The sequence below is a fragment of the Amborella trichopoda genome, chromosome 8 (assembly GCF_054954075.1).
Source record: "Amborella trichopoda isolate Santa Cruz 75 chromosome 8, AtrichopodaSantaCruz75HAP2 v2.0, whole genome shotgun sequence".
Classification (NCBI taxonomy): Eukaryota; Viridiplantae; Streptophyta; class Magnoliopsida; order Amborellales; family Amborellaceae; genus Amborella; species Amborella trichopoda.
The window spans coordinates 39901501-39924527 of record NC_142343.1 but is presented as its reverse complement, the minus strand read 5'-3'; the positions used below and the strand labels follow the sequence as shown (position 1 = coordinate 39924527).

At 35.0% G+C, this 23027-nt stretch overlaps 1 protein-coding gene across 15 annotated transcripts in view; it reads right to left on the bottom strand.

The window, feature by feature from the left end:
• Window positions 1-11555: 11555 nt before the first annotated feature.
• Window positions 11556-23027, bottom strand: part of LOC18433499 (ARM repeat superfamily protein) — a 54964-nt gene continuing 43492 nt past the window's right edge. For 6 of the 15 annotated variants that reach the window (XM_088874938.1, XM_006843587.4, XM_088874947.1 and 3 more), the window contains 8 exons: window positions 22047-22205; window positions 16550-16594; window positions 16203-16424; window positions 13408-13514; window positions 13260-13316; window positions 12771-12855; window positions 12116-12391; window positions 11556-11961 (listed from right to left, as the gene is read on the bottom strand). Coding sequence is in view for 8 of the 15 variants with exons in the window: in XM_006843587.4 (XP_006843650.1) it covers window positions 12227-12391; window positions 12771-12855; window positions 13260-13316; window positions 13408-13514; window positions 16203-16424; window positions 16550-16594; window positions 22047-22205 (840 nt within the window). In the remaining 7 variants the exon portion in view is untranslated. Of the gene's footprint in view, window positions 11962-12115; window positions 12392-12531; window positions 12856-13259; window positions 13317-13407; window positions 13515-16202; window positions 16425-16549; window positions 16653-22046; window positions 22206-23027 lie in introns of those variants that run through there. The other 9 variants (XM_088874940.1, XM_020666667.2, XM_088874942.1 and 6 more) reach the window with 6 other exon arrangements.

Sequence of the window (23027 nt, the reverse complement as noted above, 5' to 3'; positions counted from 1 at the left end):
TAAACTAGAAGGTTTGATAATTGCAGTAGAAAATTTTGAAGCATTGGAAGAGACTAAAGAGATATTTTATTTCAATTGATCTTTTACTAATCTCTTAAGAGGATTATATTGTGTGGAATTTTTTATTATGATTGTGTTATATAATTTCTCATCGATTACCAATTATTATTTTATTATTATTATTTTTATACGAGAGGTGATGGCTTCAAATGAGGGCTATAACTGGGAATAAAGTGATATAAATTTTTTTTATTATGATAAAGGGATATAGAAAAGTTTCTATTATGATTGCTGTAAAAAATTGTCTCTCATTAAGTTCTACATATGTTTAAATCAATTTAAATTTCCCCCTGCTTTCATTTACCAATTATTATTATTTTTTGTTTTTATGTGAGAGTCAAATGAGGGCTACAATCCAAATTGGGGATAGAGGGACGTAGAATTTTTTTTATTATGATTGCAATAAAAAAAATTTCCTCATTAAATTCATTAAATTAATTTAAATTCCCTTTTCATATCCCTACTTTCGACTTACCGTAAGAGGGAAATATTTTTTTTGTGATTTTTTGGGAAATCTCGGATACGTAATAGATTTTGTGATTTTTTTGGAATCTCGAATAATCTTTTTTCATTTTCTTCCTATTAAAGTGTGCCCAAATAGTGAAAATATCATATTTTCTTGTAATCTATTTTCACATAATAATAGATTTCCAAGTACCCAAACCGCTTCCGATAGTAATCTTAGATATTGGGTTAAGGAAAAACAAGATCGTTCAATAGGTTACTTTTCCTAGAACTATACCAATTATTTTAAGATATATGGGAGAAGGATATTTTTTTTTTTTGAATATATTGCTAGTCATTTTTAATACATTTTTTTTAAAAAATGATAGACTTTTTTTAAAAAAAAAAATAATCAAGATTTGTTATTTAGTCCCACTTTTAATGTGGTTATCTCTAAACAAAAATTCGAAGACATTAAATTAATAAAAAGAAAAAAAGTTCCAATAAAGCTATTCATACTGATCGGACGAGATCCCGACATGAAGTTATCGGAACTAGAACCAGACCTGACTAGACCCAAACTCGATTGGACCCAACCCAAAAATAAAATAAAATACATATATACATATATATAACTATATATGAATATTATATTAAATATAAACATGTATTATTTTAATATTATAAGTAAAACATATAGTTATATTTATTTAAAGGGTGCAGTTGGCATACAGATGCTTCCGTAGTGGTAGAGGTAAGGTGCATGTTCAAATTTTATCATGGTATATAATTTTGATGTAAAATGTTGTTAATATTATCTCAAAATCGACTTTTATATCTAATTATAAAATTTTAAATTTCAAAAATGGTTAACATCAAGTAGATCTAGAAACATATGAAAATCTTGAAAATGGACCGTGTAGATAATATGTTGTAAAATGCAGTATTTTTGAGACTTAAAATCTTTTTATTTTTCATAGTCATACATCTCGATGTCGAGATGACTATTCAACATTAAAACTACCTTTTCTGATGGATTTTTGAGGTGCATATGGAGTTCTACACTATAAGGTTGCATCCTTATATAAACTTTTTCCTTATTTAAATATTATTAAAATATTAGCACTTTTCAGGGTCAAATCTACATGGACCAGGACCTGGACTTGAATAGTGTTCGGGTCCAAGATTTAGACCTGGACCCGACCCGCTGGGTCTAATTTTTTGGACGCAAGTAAGGTCCGGTCGTCAAGTCTTGGGTTGCGTCCGGGCCTATTGCTACCCTTAGCTCTACGGAAGAAGACTTTTGAAAAATATAACATACACATTTACATCGATTCCAATAATAAAACAAAACGATTTTGAAGATCTTTTAAAAAACTCAAAGTTCTTAATAGATTTTAAAAAACTAGGAGATTTTTTAAATTTGGAGACTTGAGGGGACCAAGAAAGCTCGTAGAATCTATCACCTATTATTGATGAAATCATAAAAATTTCCATGTGCTGAGGATAATTGTTGAAACCAAGGAGATTTCCATATTATCTCACTGCTTCTTCAACGAACGAGTCACTAATGCCTCCCTCACAATTTCAAGGTTCTAAATTTTTGTAAAGTTCTTCAAACATGATTGTATAGTATGATACACACTTGTACATAGATTTTCTTCTCTGATGAGAGTTACACATTTTTTTTAAAAAAAAAAACTCGCATTTAATTGGCAGCCGTTACAACGGAAATAGTGCCCCTTGTAACCGTTATTTGTTTATTAAGAATAAAATTTATATAAGGTTGCAATCTTAAAATGTAGAATTACGGTGCACATCGAAAATTCATAAGAAAGGTTATTTTAATGTTGAAAAACCCTCTAATTAATCATATCGACATCGTGATGTATGAATATGAAAAAATAATTAATTTTGAATCTTAAAAATAATGCATCTTAAAACACATTATTTGGACCGTCAATTTTCAATATTTTCATATGTTAAAAGATCTACTTCATTTAATGCACCTTAGCCTGATGGATTCCCTCTAATCTTTTTTCATAAGTTCTGGAGTTTGATTAGTTCGGAACTTTTTGCTTTACCCTACGATAAGGCACCTGGGCCTGATGGATTACCTCTAATTTTTTTTCATAAGTTCTAGATATTGGTTAGTTCGGAACTTTTGAAAATGATCAGGGGATTCTTAAGGAGAGGGCAGTTATTTAAGGGGGTGAATTCTACGTTTATTGCTCTAATCCCAAAGAAGTCTATTATTGCTACCTTAGTGGATATTAGACCTATTGGCCTTCTTAAGAGTCTTTACAAAATTGTAGCTAAGGTCTTGGCTGAGAGACTTAAGGAAATCTTACATGCGATCATTTCTGGCCCTCAATCGGCTTTTATTAAGGACAAAGTGATATCTGACAATGTCTTGGTAGCACAATAATGCATTCACTCCAAGATATTTGAGGGCACTCCTGGAGTGGTTATTAAATTAGATATGGAGAAGGCTTATAAAAGAGTGGAGTGATATGTTTTATTAGAAATAATGAGAAATATGAGATTCAGTGATAAATGGAGACAGTGGATTCTGGGTTGCCTATCCTCGACCCTCTTCTTAGTATTGTATAAAGGGAGTTATATGGGTTTCTTAAAGCTACTCGTGGATTACGTCAAGGAGAACCTCTTTCCCCCTTCCTTTTTACAATCTATGCAGAATGTTTCAGTTTGATGCTCTCTAATGTGATGCAAAGTGGTCATTTTCTATGCTTTCAATTACCTAATGAAGACCCTTGTATTTCCCATCCACAATATGCAGATGATACCCTATTGTTTTGTAGAGCACAGAGGCCTCAAGTATCTAATATTGCTATTTTTCTGAACTATTGTGAAGAGGCTTTGAGCTTAAAAGTTAACTTTGGAAAAACAAGTATGGTGGACCTTAATTGCCCGGACGAGAAGGTCTGTTTTTTGGCACAGCCCTTTGGTTGCAAGGTTGATAATTTCCCTATTACCTACTTGGGAATGCCATTATCAGATGGTAGACTCCCCATTGCAGTTTGGGACAAAATAATATAACATATTCAAGTTAAGTTAGATATCTAAAAATTTAAATATTTGTCCTTTGGGGGCAAGATTACGCTTATTAAGGCATGCATGTCGAACTTTCCCATCTACCAAATGTCTATTCTCCATATCCATACATCGGTGGCCAGGAAAATTGAGACCATGATGGGGAACTTTCTATGGTGATTTTCGATGGATAAGAAAAAGTTTCACTTTCTGCGTTGAGATAGAGTATGTACACCAAAGAAGGAAGGGGGCCTTGGCATTAGAAAGATTAAATTGGTAAATCATGTTCTACTTTGTAAATGGTGGTGAAGAAGTTTGACTCTTAAAAGCCATCTTTGGTATAAAGTGGTTGATTCAAAGTATGGTACTGAAAGGTATGGATTGTGGGCGGGGACCACGAGGGGAGCTTCAAACATGTCGGCATGTTGGAAGGCCATTCAGTTGTGTAAAGGATTCATTCATAGATATATAAGGTGGTGTGAGAGTAGTAGCAACAATGTTTCCTTTTGGCATCACAAATAGGTTGGAGACTGTCCACTTAAATTACTTTTGCCACTGGTTTTTCAAAGGGTGGTTAATCAAGAAGCAACTATCTCAGATTACTATGCTTGCAGGGATGGTCATATTGTCTGGAATATCAACCTACCCTATAATAGAATTCTTGATTTGCTTTTCTCTTAATTATCTTACCTTCTCAAGCTTTTGGAAGATGTGTATATTCCTTAAAATGCTTCTGATGAAGTTGTATGGGAACTTGACAGAAATGGGATTTATTTCATAAAATCCATGTATAATCTGCTCTTCGATGAAAGGGTTGGATGATCCATGCCTATTCTTGCTAGATTGTGGAAGTAGCCTCTACCTCTTAAAATACAAGGATTTTTGTGGTTGGCGGCCCAAGATAGAGTGCTTACTATTGATAATCTTATAAAGCGAGGGAAGATTTTACCCAATATTTGTCTTTTGTGTAAGGAGAATGGGGAGTCTGGTGATCATCTCTTCCTTCACTACCTTTTGCTAATAATATATGAAGATGGTTTTTTGAGAAGCTGGGGGTTGCACTTGTAATGCCTCTTTCGGTGGTGGGAATAATAGAGGGGCTTTAGGCTACTCTTCCAAAAGTTGGGGCTGTTGCGTGGCAAATTTCAAGATGAGTCATCCTTTGGGAAATCTGGAAAGAGAGAAATATCAGAGTTTTGAAGGAGTTTCATTACCTTTTAGAAAAGTGTTAGATAGAATATTGCACTCAATATGTTTAGTCACTCCTAAGGAGAAGGATACCTCTAAAGTGGATGTTAGGAGAAATTTAAATAACATTTTCAAATTGGGTTTATTTAAATGTAGGCCGAAAGGTAGATGGATGACTCCACCACTGGGGCGTATAAAATTAATTTTGATAACAGCTCGATAGGCAATCCGGGTGCAGCTAGTTTTGGAGGGGTGATACGAGGTTGGGTTGGAAATGTAGTTCTGTCGTATGCGGGTCTGCTTGGGGTGCGGACTGCTAACTATGCTAAACTTTTTACCCTTCTTTTTGGGCTGTGAGTTATTGTGGAGAGGAAGTTGGGGCATGATTTCATCACAGAGGGGGACTCCCTTAATGTGATTATGTGGTGCAAAGATGAACAATTGTTTCCATGGGAGTTCAAACATATGTTGTTGCAGATCTTGGATCTCTCCTCCACCCTTTCGGTCTCTTTTGTTCATGTTTATAGGGAGGCTAATGTATTGGCAGATTTTCTTGTCAAAGGTGGTACTTCCCTTTCTGATGTATCTATTTTGGACTCTGTAATTTCATTCTAGAGTAATAAAATTTTTTAACCTTCTATTTAAAAAAAAAAATCTACTTCACTCAAATGATATTTAAAGTTTAAAATTTTATAATTAGATATAAAAATAGTTTTTCAAGTCATCCTTAAAATGTTTTATACTACAATTGCATGTTATAATAATATTTGAAGGTGCGCCTAACCTTATGCAAACCACACCCATTTATTAAACCTGGGTTTATTTTCCATGCTTATTTCTTAAAATCATGACCAAGTCCCCAGTTGAAAAATACTTCACCATTTTCCCTTCCTCATATACCTCACGCAAGAACTTGTCTAATCACTCCTAATATTTTACTTTCTTGTGAAAACACTCTCATATGTTAAAGGAAAATTGTTTCATCCGGGTTGGACCGCATTTCTACATATGCGGTCCAGAGAAAGTGTAAAGCATCCATCTTTAAGATGGTTGTAAGTAGGTGTTCTATCTAAAAACCAAATATTTTCTTACTAAAATTATTATTTTTAGTTTTTAAAATTTATTTGTTTTTTCACATTTATGATCTCCATGTTAGAGATTACATGTCCTTATAAATTAAGTCTTAAAATCCATTGCTAATATTTTTTTATTAACAGGCCCACATTTCTACATATGCGAGCCTGGCTGCATAGAAACCGGGTCACATGTTAAATGTGCCACCAATAAATTCTCATTTGTCTTCATAGACTTTGAGAAGTCAATTGGTCCATTCAACAGTTGTGAGAATGGAAAATGGGAAAGCCCTCTCCATAGGTCAAAATAATGTGCCTAAACGTTGGCCTCTTTCCACTTCCATTGTTGTCCAAGGCACCTCAGCTGCTCATTATTTGAAGCAACGTCTATTTCCATGCAGTGCTTAAACAAAGGCGAACCGGATTGGAACCGGCTGGTTCGGATCAGGAACTGGAGGAGGGGCCAATTAAGTTTCATCAAAATATCTCAAACCAGCCGATTCGGTTAGAGAACCGGTACTACTTTTATTTTTAATATTTGAGAACCAGTTTTCTAGATATGCAATCCAGGTCACAAATCCATGTTTTTAAACCTTGCTGCCCAGCAAAGTTGAAATTTTTTTATTTTTATTTTTCTAATGTTATCTCGGTACTATTTTCATTAATCATTTATAATATGTACCAGTGTCTTAAGACTCAGCCTAGTCCACTTGGACTCGACTTTGGTTGAGACGAGTTGGGTTTCCCAACTAGCCAGGCTCCAAAAAGTATGTAAAAACAATATTTAAGATAAAAAAATAAAATATTTAGAAATATGCTTTTAGAAGATTTTGAATAGTTTTTTAAACCATTAGGGGACTTTTCTTATCTCATCGTCCAATTTTATATTTTCTTTTTAATTTTTTTGAACTATTCATGGCATAAATCAAATTTTCAATATTCTATACTTTATATATTTTTTCATCCTTTATCCCTTATAGTCTTTTTAATGATTTCCATTACTTCTTTTAGTTTTTGCTAATTTTTAAGTATTTTTTTCTTTTTTTTTTAATATTTTTAACCTTTTCTTGTAATGAACCACGAACACTGGGGTCAACCATAACATCTATCATAACCATGAATTAAATGCCAGAGGTACCACCATCTATTAAAGGAGAATCATTTGAGCAGTGCTAAAAGTGGATAGAAGATGAATGCATATGCAAGTGACATATATCCTCAATAGAATAATGTATTCAATGTATGATATGTACGCCTTGGTCAGTTTAGCAAGGCAGCTTTGGATCATGTGGAAACCAAGTACCCATCAAAAGAATCAGGTATGAAATATTTTTTATTTCAACCAAATTGGATTCATTGAAAATAAGTATATACTCAATCAAGTATATGGCTCATCCTATATTCCGCAAAATTAAGAAGTTGAATACAGTTTCGATATAAGGATGAAAAAAGATAAAAACATAACAAATTCAACATTAATTTTGTTTAACTTCAATGTTAGAATAAAATGAGAAGAGATTTTGAGAGAGGAAAGAGGAATCCGTTTCTATCAGCCTAAGTTATGTTTTGTGGAGCACAAAGGAATTAATTCTTTCCTGCTGTTGCAAATGAAAAGAAACATAAGATATTGAGAATGGCTTGGGGCTTTGGTGGTAGTATTGCTGAGCTCCATAATGAGGCCTCTAACTCCATTCTGACCAAAAGCTAGGCACAAATCCCCAATGACTTATCAAGTTTTTAGGTAAGGCAGTGGGGCCGTGGTGGTAGCATCCCCATCCTACTGATACACACCCTCAATTAACACTTTCAAAATGTAACTCCCTAATCTATTGAAAAAATGGATAAGGCATGTCTTCTCTATTGAATTACCTAAAAAAGAAAAAGAAAGATATTATATTTATGGTAAACATGGGTAATGTTCTATAGAGTATTGCCGTTGAAAGTGGTATCAAACACCTCAAAATCAAGCAAATATGAATGAAACAAAAAATTCACTGAAGTGAATACGTTTGAAAAAGAGAGTGCTAACATTCATTCAAATAACAATATTCCCTTTAAAACCTTTGAAACTGTGGGTTCGGGTAACCTCGTTGAGTGTTTGATAAAGGTAAGGTAGAGCTTGAAAGATACCCAATATGATATATCTAACAGGGCTGCAAAAGGATCAGGTTTGAATTGGGTCGACCCCAACCCAGACATTTAATAAAAAAAAGTTATGAAAAAAAGGTACGGTGGAACTAAAATTTGATTTGATGAAAATATCTATTATGTAAGATATAAAAAATAACATGGTGCTCAGGATCTCCTTAAATATGTGGTTTAATATAGTCATTGAATTTGACAAGATCATATTGACCAAGAATGGCATATTTGTTGGAAAATGGTCCTTTTGTGATGAGATTTCAAACTTGAAACGATCAATCAAATTAATTATCTTGCTTATATTGAGACTGCTATTCATTATGGCATGTTAGATTAAGGTATTTAAAGTAGAGAAAAGATTCCCGCTCCGGCATTTGCTCCCTTGGGATAAAACTCGTATAAGCAATATTGTTTTTTGGGGATTTGGGGATGCAGCCTCTAGAACCTAACAACCAACCTCTAAGAAAAAACTAAAAAATTAAGACTCTTTATGCATTTCAAAAAAATTCATATCCGAAGATTGAACAAGAAGGATTCTCGAAGGGAATGATCTAAAATCCAAGCTTCTTTCCACAAAAATAAACATATGATGATACTTTGATGGATCACAAAATTGTGGATTACAAATCCTCCCAAGTTTCACTTTTGTCCAAGGAAGTTGTCGCACAGTATGCATCTGCTAAGCTACGCACTCTTAAATTATGCCTCTGTTAAGTCTAAGGTTAAGCTAGGCTTAATATCCAATTATGGTGAGCTTCCAAAATTGAAATGTGGATACAAGCCAACAAAGAGTTCTTTGTGACTTGAATAATGTTCTTATCGGATGTGGTAAAAGGTATTTATTAACTTTTGTTTCTGACCTCTCTATTGTACTTATGTCTTTATTTATATGTGAAAGTGAAGCTTTTGAAAACTTGAAAATTTCTAAGGTAGAAGTTGAAAATTACCTTGATAGGATATTAAAATCAATATGCAATATAGGTGGAGAGTATTTGTGAAAATGAATTTTCTAAATTTTAAAGACAACAATGGGATTATTCAACAAAACCCCTCCTTATACTCTTAACAACTTGTTTTAGCCGAGTGGAAAGTATAAATTTCTTAGAAACGTTAAATCTAGTGATTATCAATTCCATCCCTTTGGAGTGAAGCCTTACTTTCAGGATGTTTCATTACTTGTAGATTACCATGTAAGAATGTAGGCTATATTACATATCAAGTATGGTTTTGTAAGAAGTCATCTTTAGGATTCTCAAAAGTGTAGTGCTTTTTTAGTATCAGTTATAAATCCTGAGATTAAAATAATTAAACTAGGATCTCGAATTTCTAAGAGGACATGGTTAGCATGCGGCCAAGCCCGCACATGTACAAATGTGGGCTTGGCAATAAATATATTTTTAAAATCTAATTCGATCCTAATTTTTAAAGAATATATAATCTTTAACATAGAGATCATAAATATGAAAACATTAATAAATTTTGAAAAGTAAAAATAATAATTATATTAAAAAAAACATTTGAACTATTAGTTACAATTGTTTTAAGATGGACTACCTATTTGCATCCATCTTTAAGATAGATGCTTTATACTTCTAGACCACATAATGTACAAATGCGATCCAACCTGCATGAAACAATTGTCCTTTCTAAAATCATTGAGAAGAATCATTTTGCTCTTCGACTTGTGAACCTGTGTTTTTGACATTTATTTTAGTGTAAATAGTTTGTAACCCATCCTATGTTCTTTTGGAAGAGCATTATTGATAATTGTTGCGTAATATAATCGTTTTTTGGAATCAATTGCTAAGATCAGTCAAAACAATTGAAATTATCCAAATTTTTGTAAGTATTTATAACTCTTATTATGATATGAATTTAGTTGGATTATATATTTATTAATAATAGGATATATTTATCCTAATCATATTGTAAATCTTGGGTATTGCACCTGAACTTATCCATTAAAAGATAGCATAATTAATTAATTATTTTGTGTTAATATTAGTTATTAATACTATTTTTCAATTAATAGTCATCCCATTAATAGTCATCCCATTAATATTTATATATGAACGTTACAGATTATAATTATTTAATTACAGGTGAGGTTTGTATAAGGTGTCAATCTTAAACAATCACGCTGAAGTGTACCTTAAAATCACATTAAAGATATATTTTTAGTGCCGAAACTCTTATCACGACCTAAAAGTCTATTTTTCACCTCTATAATGAAAGCGCAGCTCCAAAAATAGTGCAAATCTAACATGTCTCACTCAAAAATCTTGAAAATGGACCTTCAAAAAAATGTACACACATTTTCGATCTTAAAGATAGAAAATTCGAACTTTTTTTCTCATATACATCGAGGTCAAGATGATTAATTGGAAAACTTTCCAGAAGCAAACCAACCTTTTTCGATGGGTTTCTGACGAGCACTTTACTTCTACAATATAAGATTGATTATATAAACTTTTTTCTTTAATTAATAATAGAATAATGACACCATAAGACCCTTCCGCACCCATGTGAATAGGACCCCAAAAGATCACCATTAAATTGATACAGAACTCTAGAAAAATTATCACATGGATGTAAAACTTAAACGAATGGGTTTATTAATAAGATTATTGTCAAATTTTGATGGTGATCATTTAAAATCCTACTCACATAGATGTGGGAAAGTCTCATAGTATCATTACTCTTAATAATATATCGTATTTATGTTATTCATATATGAGCGAGCCTACCCCATCTCTCTAAAATAACCAGTTGACTGGCCTCCACCAATTTTTCTGCCTCCTCTGGTTTTCTCTCTTCAAAAGCGAGTGATTTTTTATCTGCTCTGCGCAAAAGAAGCAAGGCGCATGCGCGCAACCTCCTGCTTCCCTTGTATATTTTTAAGAGAGAGAAGACCTCTATTGAGAGAGAGAGAGAGAGAGAGAGAGAGCCGTTGAGATTCGGAGAGTCTCCCGTTGAGGGAGAGGAGGGAGGGAGAAAAATTTCGACAGAGAAAGGAGATGAGTGGACAAGAGAGTGGCACGCAAAAGGAAATTTTGGTAGAGAAACTAAAACCCACAAAATTCAATTAGGAGTTGAATTTTTAAGGATTCAGATATTTCGCGGTTATTCGGATACCATAAGATATGGTTTGAACCCTTTATATAAATTTACATAATATACCCCTTTCACACGCCCCTTCAAAAAATTTGTACTCAAACCCTTCCATGCCCCTCATAAATAATGCAATGGACCAAACATGCAAGAAAAATCGAATGCTTCAGCTTGTTGATCCTCTTACATGAAATGATACATCATACAATACACTTCATTTTGTAAGATATACATCACCATCATAACCTTTTTCCAATTAATTGGGATCGGTTTAATTTTCTAAGATATACATGTTTCACTATATTGGTCTGCGACGAGGATAAAAATTACCCTCCAAAATTTACTTGCAACACAGGTTAACAGAGATTTGAAGTAAAAAATATGCTCAAGCAGGACGAGGATGTTACATCAGAAGGTATGTCCACATACATGCACCCACGTACATATGCACACATGCGCACACACAACAACCATAATATATAGTTGTGCATGAAGAAAGTTCCCATAAACTAATTTTTCAAATTCCAACCTTCAAAATGGTGAGTTTTTGTGCATCCATTTCTTCAAGTAAAAAAATCCATTGCAAATTGAAATAAAGAATTGCACATAAAATAACAATGCACATAAGGAGTAAAATTTGAATTTCGAGTCCAACAAATACCTTTTTACCAAATTGCCATTGAATACAACCTCACCTCTCGAAAGAACACCACTCCTTGCACAAATGACCAGTTTGCCAGTAGACACATCAGAGCCCGATAAGCTGTAAATCCCTATCTGTGAATTCCCACGCCGAAGCAAGCACACACGAAGCCAATCACCCAATTCAGCTGCGAATGCTTATATTTGTATGGAAATTACAAGCTTAAGCAGCCAGCTTGTATGGTACCTGAAAATTATAACTAATATCAGAAGCCTAGAATGGGTTTCAACTCGCATCTCAGATCATACGCTAGGACTTGGATTCAACACTTGCTGAAGCGTAACAGACAATACTACTAGAATTAGATAAACTGCACATATCCCAGAAGCGAGGTTTTTACCTTGTATCAACGCTGATTACCAATCTTTTCCCTTCCCCAGAAAAACAAATACAGGGAGAAAAAATAGGGTGGGTGGCAAGAAAAACCCAACAACTACAAAGAAATCTATTTTTATCCAATCTTTAATGCTTGTCGCAACTGTGCAAGTACTGTAGGATGGAGCCTGCCAACGGCTTCATTGAATGAAGCATCACCATGAAGAGCAGCACACGCTTGAAGGTTCTCTCTGAGTATGTTCTCTAGAGATAGCTGCTTGATTGGGTCTGAACACTTGATCTGGCTCCAAAAGAAAAGTTACCAATCAACTAAAACTCTAGAGTAGTTAGACAATCAATGGGATGGACCCTATTTGAACTCATATTAAGCAGAACATATCCAGATATTACTAAACAAATGAACACAGTTTGTTGACTCACTTTATATATGCTTGGACATCATATACGGTCCAAGCATGAGTTAGGGGAGCATTAGCACGAAGGTAACAGGGAAAAACACACTAGCTCAGCCAGATACTGATTTAATTGTCAAAATAAACCATATATCCATCTGATAGAAAGTCAAAGTTGATGACAGTAATAGCTCAATAAAACAGCATGCAAAGGATATGAAATCATCGCAAATCTAATGCATGAAAAGAGACTAAACATCAACATACTTGTCTTCTTCTTAACTCTTTTGTTGTAGCACCCATGAATGAGTTGCCTTCCATGTGAAACCCAGAAGAATTTGTCTCATCAGAACTGGCATTCATTCATAAAAAAAGACAGATAAGTTCAAGTCATGAATATAAGGAGGTTCTAATCTTAGCAATTTGATTTTGGTTACCAGTCAAGTACTTGAGAACTTTCTGGACATCAGCTGAATTAATCAACATGGTAAAACAAAGTAAAATAAGGGAAAAGACACTATGGCCCAAAGGACTTGTCATTAGAGAGAAGCTTTCAAGAAATACATCATTAACAGGAACGATCGACAGCAATCAGCCAAAGTGGGGACCCACCAAAAGCACCCTAATGGATGGTCCCAGCCTCTCCATTACCATGTATCGTTTCTATGACAAGACTCTGATTTTCCCATAGTCCATATGCTCATCATAGTACACATTTTTCATAAATAAGAGTGAAAGCTTGCTTAGAAATGTCACCTGGAGTCATCTTTGCCATTTTCTTCAGTCCCACCGGCAATAACGCTTGCACATAAACTGCAAGAAAATACAAGAGGTTCCTCAAAACAGAGCAATTGAAGGCAATAATGTTGATATGAAACTTCATGAACTGAATTCCACGCCATACCTAAGTATCAAATCAACTTTGTCAAGAAGTTGAGGTTCTCTCAAAGTTAAAAGAATAGAAAGGGCCAATGCATATGTCTTCTTTTGAAGAATTGCCACATTATCAACCTGCAGGAGCCATACAAAATTGCATATTAAAATGAGACTGAATGCTCATGAAAGAGAAGCCCTGAATAAATCCAGCAAATTGATGACCAGGTGCCCAAGAAAATGCATGTTCTGTACACCTCCTCAGAAGACATCAAAGCTGCCATTAAATGTCTTGGGCAGCAACATTTTTACAAGTAGCATCATATAGAATTTTCCATTCTCAATCAGGCAAAAAGCATCATTTGATCTTGGTTCAATTCTCATCTCCTAGTTATTTTACACTTACTAACATCCGTAAAAACTATAAATTCCAACTTATAACATCTGATCTGATATGATGATTTTTGCAAAAGTTATAATGTCGCAATCTTGGTGCATTAGTTTCAAAATTTTCCGTTTTTCTTTAAATTTAGTACCAAATAATAATCCACCTATAACATCACATTAAAAAAGTGAGCAACAATGTTCATGATTCCTGAATTTACCTCAACTATAGACATAGCAGATCTTAGTTACCAGCATAAAAATTAAGATCTATAAAGAAATCACACAGCATGATTGGACCTTCTCCGGTAACCAATTTCTTTATGAAGTCCCAATCACATAATATGATCTAAAATAACTGGCTCCACCAAATCCATAAGATAGGTCTATAAATCATCAAATACAATAAAGCATTGACAACTGATCACTCGGAGAAAGATCGATTAAATAATCAACAACCGATCTTTCTCCAAGGAGTAGAATTCACAAGGAGATATCTGTAGGGTTCTTGGCAACACTCAAACTGTGGAATCAGGTTACCAGGATCCCAACCAAGATCATTTGCTCAATTGGTTAGATGCGAAGTAGGCAAATACAACAAACAACTCGACTGCGGAAAAACAAAATCACACTAACACAAGATTTATGTGGTTCGCCCTAAAGGAGCTACTTCCACAGCCTCGGAAAGTTGAAATCCCCCGTCTTGATGAATTGAAATTTGGGTTATAAGTATATAACTTCTCTTCATCCATCGGCAAAACATTGTCTCCTCTTCTTGACCCGCTCTCCCACCCAGACAACACGGCCATTCAATCTCCTCATTTCCCATCACCAGACTGCTACCAGAAAAAGATCCTTGCAAGCAACCAAGAGACTCCCTCAAAATCCCTTTTTTGACATGATTTGCTCGAGGACACATGGCTCATTTCGGTTAATCCCATAATGACCTAAAATTCATCAGAATCCATTTTTCCGCATGAATCCAGAACTTTCAAAGAGAAACCCGTGCAATCCCATTTCCATAAATTTCAACTAGCAATAATAATCCAAAAACAAACCCAGAAACAAGAAACATGCCTATGACGGCTATATTTTCCCTTGGAGACCACCTGCCCTTCATGATTGCCTTTCTATGGGTTGGGAACTTCACATCACTTCTGTTGATGCATTCATCCAAATAACAGGCATTTGATGGGCTGCATTCACATGACCAGATGGTTAAGGGAAAAATAGGGCCTCCATGTTCGTACATTTGATGGCAGAACATACTTAGGGATTAAAACTTAATTCCCCTTTCTTCCTGGCCATTGGTTCCTCAAATAGGGGAGTTCCATATATTCATATTCTCTCACATAGCATACCTGTTACCAGTACAAGGATAGTACAGCTGGAAACCAACAGTTAAGTTCATTTAGTTACAGAAGTTAGGACAAAAAAACTAAAGGAATTTCTCTCTTACTCAGTTATTTGCCATATCATATGCCACGAGCAATATATAACTCAAAGCAAACTATCATGATCAATTACATTAGAATCACTACTCTAAAATACATACTTGTCTCTGCAGCAATAGTACCAAAGGTGAAGTATCAAATGTGTGTTTAGTGTAGACCCGTCTGTCCCAATTTGTCATAAATAAAGACCACATTTTCCTTATACTAGATACAGAATTTTCCTACATTGATGTAAACGAGAATATCTGAACACTGTGACTGGAAAGATGAAAACCAAACTATGCACTGGTAACTTAAAACAGAAATAAGAACAGAACAGTAGCCACAACAATGACTGCTTCTACAGCAGAAGCATGCTGGTACCCAGAACTGCAGAGGAGCATCCATATCATTATTAATATTATTATTCGAATCTCTTACAACTTTAGACGCATTACCTGAACAGCGAGTAGAAGATCACCCTTAGAATCATCATATTATGTAATTTTGACATCATGAGCACACTAAAGAAATGTGGTAATCACATCGTGAAAATAAAGGGAATAAGCTATGTTTGCTGCATGCATGCTTACTCTCAGGCAATCGCATATATTAAGAAGTTATGTTTAGTGATGAAATTTCTTTTCCTCCTATTAAGGTACCTCTAAGAACAAGAGCAGTTAGTCTTTTTATCATAATCTAATATGCGTAAAAACAAGCAGCCTCAGAAGCTGAACCAATAACAATACCCTACTTTATTGTCTTCCTTACAATTTCATTCTTCAGAATAATTTTAGGTGCATAGAAGAAGATTAAGCTCAAAGAATCAATAATTCACAAAGTAAATACAATAGTAAAGAATAAAACAACAATAAGTAGGGAAGCTGACACAGAAGCAGTAATGCTCACATAAGACCCTGGAGCATTTAAAATCAAGGGCGAGAAAATGAATAGAATAAATTCAAAACCAGTTAAAAATCCCTATTGCTACATCTAATGTTGTGCATACCTTATCAAGCCACACATCGACTAAGTAAAGAAGTATACTTCGCTCAACTTTAACCCCTCCTTGCTGAAGCATCACCAAAAGAGACGCTTCTGAAATCAAGTGTGCAAAGTAGCTGGTGTTCAATACAACAAGCCTCGCTAGAATGGCTCCTGAATGTGCTCGTATTGCTGTTTTAGAAGGATCCTGATCCTCCCCTCCACTCAAACATATTACAACCATTTTCTGGCAAAAAAACGTAAGAAATAGAGTGAGCTGATAGGTATATTGGGGTCAAGGAATTTAAATAATCATTAACTCAATATGAAAAGATGTAATAATGCAAGAGATGATCACTGAAGAATATGTACCTGGAGAACTCTATCAATTAGAGGTGATGCATCCCTTGGAAAGCACTGCAAATGCATCGTAAGTGATTAAATACAAACTTCCTTGTTGATCCCCATAGAATATCTGAGTCATTAAATCATACTTGAATATGTAAATAAGTACATTAGAAGCAGCTATTAAAAATCTGGCACTTCACAAAAATACAACAACAAAAACTACCAACTGTTAGAAGATATCAGAACAATTTGAAGTTCAATGGCCTGTTTAAACCAAACACAGAACTTTATGAGAAGGGACTGGATACGTAAAAATGAAGCATTCATGGGAAAAATAGAAACTACTTATTATTCTTTCAGTCCACTCTGAAACCCAAACCGACTTTTTCAAAAGACCCGGGCTTTCTAGACAACATATATAATTTGTACGCTTTCTAGACACATTTTATTTGTATGCCTGTGGTCATTTACAATAGCGAGTTTTGAGTCTCCAGTTCTTCCCTTGAGAGAGAGAAAGAAGGCCCAGGTTTTGTAGAGCGAGAAAGGGCTTTTGGGTGTGCTCTATGGTTATTCTATGTAGAGTTTAAACAGGGAAAACTTTGGTTCTGCCCTGTAGAGAAGGACAGGCTTTTGTAACTCGTTTTTTAAAAGCCTTTTTTCTCTCTTCTCCCTCCTCTCTCTTGGGTTCTTTGAGCCTCTTCTACTCATTTCATTAGAGTATACCTTGAGCTTTTCTCCACTGTCTCTCAGGATCTGTTGCCACACGAGAAATGGAGAACTTGGAGAGAGACAGAGGTCTGCCAATGTAGTGAGAGATGAAGGTAGGCAGCACGTGTCCCGAGTAAACAAAAGATTGGCATATCTGTCATACGCCAATTCCAACTTGTTTTGTGGAATAGGCATGTGACGGATATGAGGGGTTTTCTGGATCATAAGCTAGTTATGGACTACCAAAAATCAACCGAACACCCATCAAAAGCTGATGTGCAAAACCTGTTGATAAGCCAAACATAGGATGCATATTCCAGGCAATAGCAGGACATGTCACTCTCTAAGCTAGGGCAGTTCAAAATGATTGTAGATGTCTTAGAAATAAAAGATAAGCAAGACGGCAGCGGGAGCTCCTAAAATAGCTGCAGGCCACTAGATAAGCATATTATAAATATCAATGCACCCTACACCTTTATAAACTCCATGAATTCCATACGGGCTCTATGAAAGGGGGTCTCAAGAACAAAGAATTTGCATCCCCCTACAAAATCTCCATCTAGAATATTCATCACCATCAAATAATATTATGCAGAAAAACTCTCATACAAGAATATGAACAAAATCAAATAGTCAATAAATATTCCTGCTGAAATAACCCTAAGAGTCAGTGTACAAACTTTGATGCCATTGGATATCCTGAGCAAATAGGTACAAAGGAATCTTAGTACTAACTTCATGTTAGCATTATATAAGCATGAACACGAACTGCCAACTGTAAAATATGGGAAGCTTGAATTGCAAATAATTAACCCATTCATACTTCAGAGAGGAACAAACATGACTAAGTGAAGATTGCACAATCACCTTAGAAAACGGCCAAGATATGCTAGTAGTTAAGGAGAAATAAAACATATGTTTTTTCACATTCAAAATTATTAACTGATAAGAGCCTGTAGGTTGCATCAGAAGAAGCTACACAACAGAACAAGGTAATGGCGATCACTAGAAGACACAAGAGCTAAAAATGGTGAATGAAAGGAACTTGATTACTTCAAAAAGAAAAAAGACATCTTGTTACTGAGATGGTTCCAAATAAATGCATTCATGAAGTAAAGAACCAATTCAAGGGCATGCCATGGGCCCTTGCCAACAGAGATGGTTCACAATTCCAAGATGCACGAGTTCGAAAACAAAAAACTCATTTATCAAAAGACATGCATGTCAATGCAGGAGCATATGTAGTCTCCTACATAATGAATATATTAGTATATAGGAGTTTGTGCATGGTTATTTTAGTCATTTTCATCCCCATATGTTGTTTATAAGGTAGAAGTCCCTTCATTTCATTAATCAATCAGTCAATGAGAATCAGTCATTTTTCAGCCCCCTAGTAGGGTGTCTCATATCGTAACATGTTATTGGCTAGGCTTATCATAGCATGTCTCGACCATCTATTATCAATAAATTTTTATTGAAATTAGTCAATCTTTGGACTCAGTGTTCTGTGGGAAATCAATCCAAGATACCTAATCAACAACTTGTCTCAGTTACCAGTTTGAGACTTAGGTTTGGGAACCTTAATTTGGCAATTCCAGTAAATCTACGCATCAGAATTCAATCAAATTTAATAGGGACATCCATAACATCAACCTCCATTAATGTATCGAATTGTCCCCCTTAGCACAGAAGAAAGGCACATGAAATGTCTGGTCTAGTGATAGTGAGATAAATAAGCCCACCAACCGTCAAGATGGTATGAGATTTCAAAATTCTCCAATAGAGGTTGACAATTTGATATTCAGCTTAGCAGCAGCCTCTAGAACTTTGTTATGAATCAATTGTGCTCTTTCAACAAGATTCTATAATTATGCCAAGTCACAGTATTCCTGGGCAAAGACCTCTACATCTCAAGTCCCAAGAAGTAAGACAATTAACACAAATCCCTCATTTGAACTGAAACTAAGGAATTTGTTTAAAAAACATAGACATCTGAGAACAATCAATTATTAATATTAACAAAAACGAAAATAAAGTGCTATTACATAATGTATAAACCCCCTTTGAAGCACATCTGAAAAACTCTCACGGAACTTGTTTAAGGCCATATATAGCTTTTTCCACATGACAGACAAGATAGAAACCAGAGGTTCTGAAATAAATATCCTCATTTAGATTACAGTTCAAATAGGCATTCTTAACGTCCAACTGAAATAAGATACCACCAACTACACAATGCAACCAAAAATAGGACTTGCAACATGGGCAAATGTCTCCTCGTACTACATACCACATTCTTATACATATCCCTCATCACAAGTCTGGCATTACCATCAGACAAGGTTTTGACATATTTAATCCATTTGCGCCCAATGGGAGCCACTCCAATAGGGATTAAAAACCATATCTTCCACTCTGTTCACAGGATTCTATTTTTCTAGCATTGCATCTCTGCAACAGATATTGAGTGCTTGTATGTGAACAGCTTGAAAATGCAAGTGAGAGTTCTAATAATAGCAAGACGATAAGAAACAGAGTTGCGAAACCATATCAAACCGGAGGTTGAGAAATTTAACTAGAATTCAGAACAACCGACTTGGAGTAGCAATAGAAACCTGATGTTGTTTCTCAGTATTCTTGACAGGATCATATGTAGAGAGTCTGTCTCTGAAACTTTCATCACTTAAAGCATTCTGGTGGACAAATAAAACTTTTTTTTGGGTGAAGTGGACAAACAAAACTCTATTGCATCCAGCATAGGATATAAGGGGTTTCAACCAGACTCAGAAGGTGTGTGAGGCTCTGATATAGAGGTAGATAAGTTGACAACTAAGGTTTGGCAACCCTTCACTCGCTAAAGTTAAAACCACCTTCAAAGACAAAAACCATGCCTGGAAATGTATGATTTATCAAATTTTAGATTATAGCAATGATGACCCTTTTGAGTAGTGCCATACCCTAGAAAAACACTGAATAGATCAAGCATTCATGGAGATCTTCCAGGTCCCACTCCATACAGACAAAATTGAAAGCCAGAACAGCTTCGGCCCACAAGCCTCCTGAAATATTAAGTAATACATGAGTGGGCTCTATAACACATTCTGCAACCCCATTCTGTTCTAGGGTATGTTTAACATGTGCATTCATGGAGATCTTCCAGGTCCCACTCCATACAGACAAAATTGAGAGCAGTTTGTTCAATAGCATGGATCTTCTCAAATGTCAGTAAATAATCAAATTGCTGAATATGTTTGTGCCGCACTGGGTAGAGGGTTGTTTTTGTCGTCCACTTCTAAACTTCATTTGGAAGCCCCATTAGACTCTGGCATATCTAGATACTTGGTTTTTAATATCCACATATTGTAGACTCTGACATATCTAGATACTTGGTTTCTGATATCCAGATAATGTATTTTCTCGGGAGACTCACTTGTCACTTGGCGGAGCAAGAGATATATGTCGTCTATAAGTGTACATTTGATGTGGAATAATAGAGTTCTCCCTTTACGAAGGGAACCGTAGGGATGTATCATTATGATCTGGATTGCATCCTTAAGTCCAATCGGCTATAATTGATCCCAGCATTTTCCTGAATCTATCTAGTATAATATAGATAGATATCTATGTGAGCCCAGCCCGCTTAGCTCAGACGTTAGAGCATCACATTTGTAATGCGATGGTCATCGGTTCGATTTCAATAGCCGGCTTTTCCCTATTTGTTCAATTTCCTTCCATAATTTACCTTTTCTTTAGATAAAGAAAGACTGATGCTATGATCTTTGCCTCTAATGAGGTTTTATGGCTACATATTGTTGTTGGCTGACCTGGGGGTGTATTTCTCTTTTCCTACTCTTTATAGCAATAATGCTAATGTTATGAAGATTGCTAACAACCTAGTATTCCATGATGAGATGGAGCATATGAGGCTTGATTGTATCTCTCCATTTGAGGAGACTTGTTCTTGGTGTTTTTTCTTTGCCATATATACCTTCATAGGATTGGATTGTAGCTTTATTTATGTTTATCAGATGACAAGATGACTAATTAGTGGTCAAATTGTCACTAACTACTGTGGATATGTACCAATACATTACATGGATAGAAAATACATACCACATACATCCCCCCAATGAAAGCCCGTCCCATCCCTCTCTTTCAAACTTAGCGAGAAAAATGGTATATTTGAACATAGGTGTTTGGGCATGAGTATTCCAGCCTTCTGATCCCAACTATAGCGTTCATAAAGGATGAGCCACTTTATTGTACTATTCAACCAGTCAATGAAAATCAATCAAATTCTACCTTTCAGATAGGATTTCTCATATTCTAATAATGCATTGGGAATATATTTATGTAAATCAAGTACAACTAAATGTTAAGTAACAATAAGATCATCTATCATGTAAATTAGAATGGTCTCTCTTTGTAATTCAATCATAACAGCAGCTAGTAAGTCAAGTTCACGTTATTTTCAAAGAAAAAGAAAAAGTCAACTCACGTGGTAGGATGTCAAATTGAAATATATCACAGGAAACAAAACCCTTATTCCAATAAATAAATTAACAGGGAATAAAAAGCAATAATGAGAAAAGAGAGATGTGCATGATGCTCAACAGGAAACCCTCCAGAAGACGGATAAAACCCTAATGAAAAATACATGAATACATTAGAAAAGAAGCGCAAATGATGGAAAAACATGTAAAGAAAATCATCGTATATTTGATTGACTAAATAACCTTATATTGCATCCATTTCAACTACATTTAAAAATCATAACAGAAAAGAATGACGCAAAAACAAAAAGAGGATTTACCTGGACAAGAAGTTCAATGATAGGTAGTGTTGAAAGCAGTCCTTTGTCATTCACATTTCCAACAATACCATCAAGGAGTTTAGCCAAGATTGAAGCATGTTGGTTTAGGAAATCAGACCCACCTAAAATGATGTAGCACTCAATAATATTAAGGCCAACCTGAAATGAGATATTTATATAAGACAAGCTCAATTTTGCAAAAGGAACATGAGATTTTATATGCAGTTTAGTAATTTCATAAAAAGGTCATCAAGTGCTCAATTTTCTTAAGAAAATCTATCTCTACTAGCCATGAAAAGTATCCCAACAGCATGAACTTCCCAAGCATCATTCACCAAAAAAAAGACTAAAGCATTGAAAAAAAAGGAGCATGAAGACAGTGTGAGAAAAAAATGAAATGCAATTTCCTTCGCAAAGATAAAGTCATGCATGAAAAATGCAAAGAGAAGCCTCCCGCACTCATTTTACGAGCCTCAACATAATGAGAGATGATCCCACTATTTGTCTCTGTCTGGGTCAAGTATCAAACAATATACGTAAGATCTCTAAGTCGCCTAGGCCCTTCTAACCATCCCAATGGTATATAGGTCCCACACTTAAGATGGGAAGAAACCATACAATCACGCATTTGTTTTGTAGACTGCCATCAGGGAAATAGTAATTATGATCAACCCAACATTTGACAATGGAATTCATCTGACATGTTTTTGCCACTCACTACTGTTTCCCCGTGTAAAACAAGTAACCAAACATGAGAGCACTATACATGAGCTGGAACGACAAGGTTTGTTCTCTCTCTAGTCCCTTACATTGAGAATAGCATGATGATCAGCCTCTCCCAGATTCTAAAATGAAAAGTTCCAATTTCCTCTTTGTAAACATGGTTAGCCTCTAAAGAAGCTGCATTTTTTAGAAAAGAAGAGTATAAATTCTCATTGGAAATCAATGAAACAGAAGTCAATGTGCTCAAAGGAAGTGTGT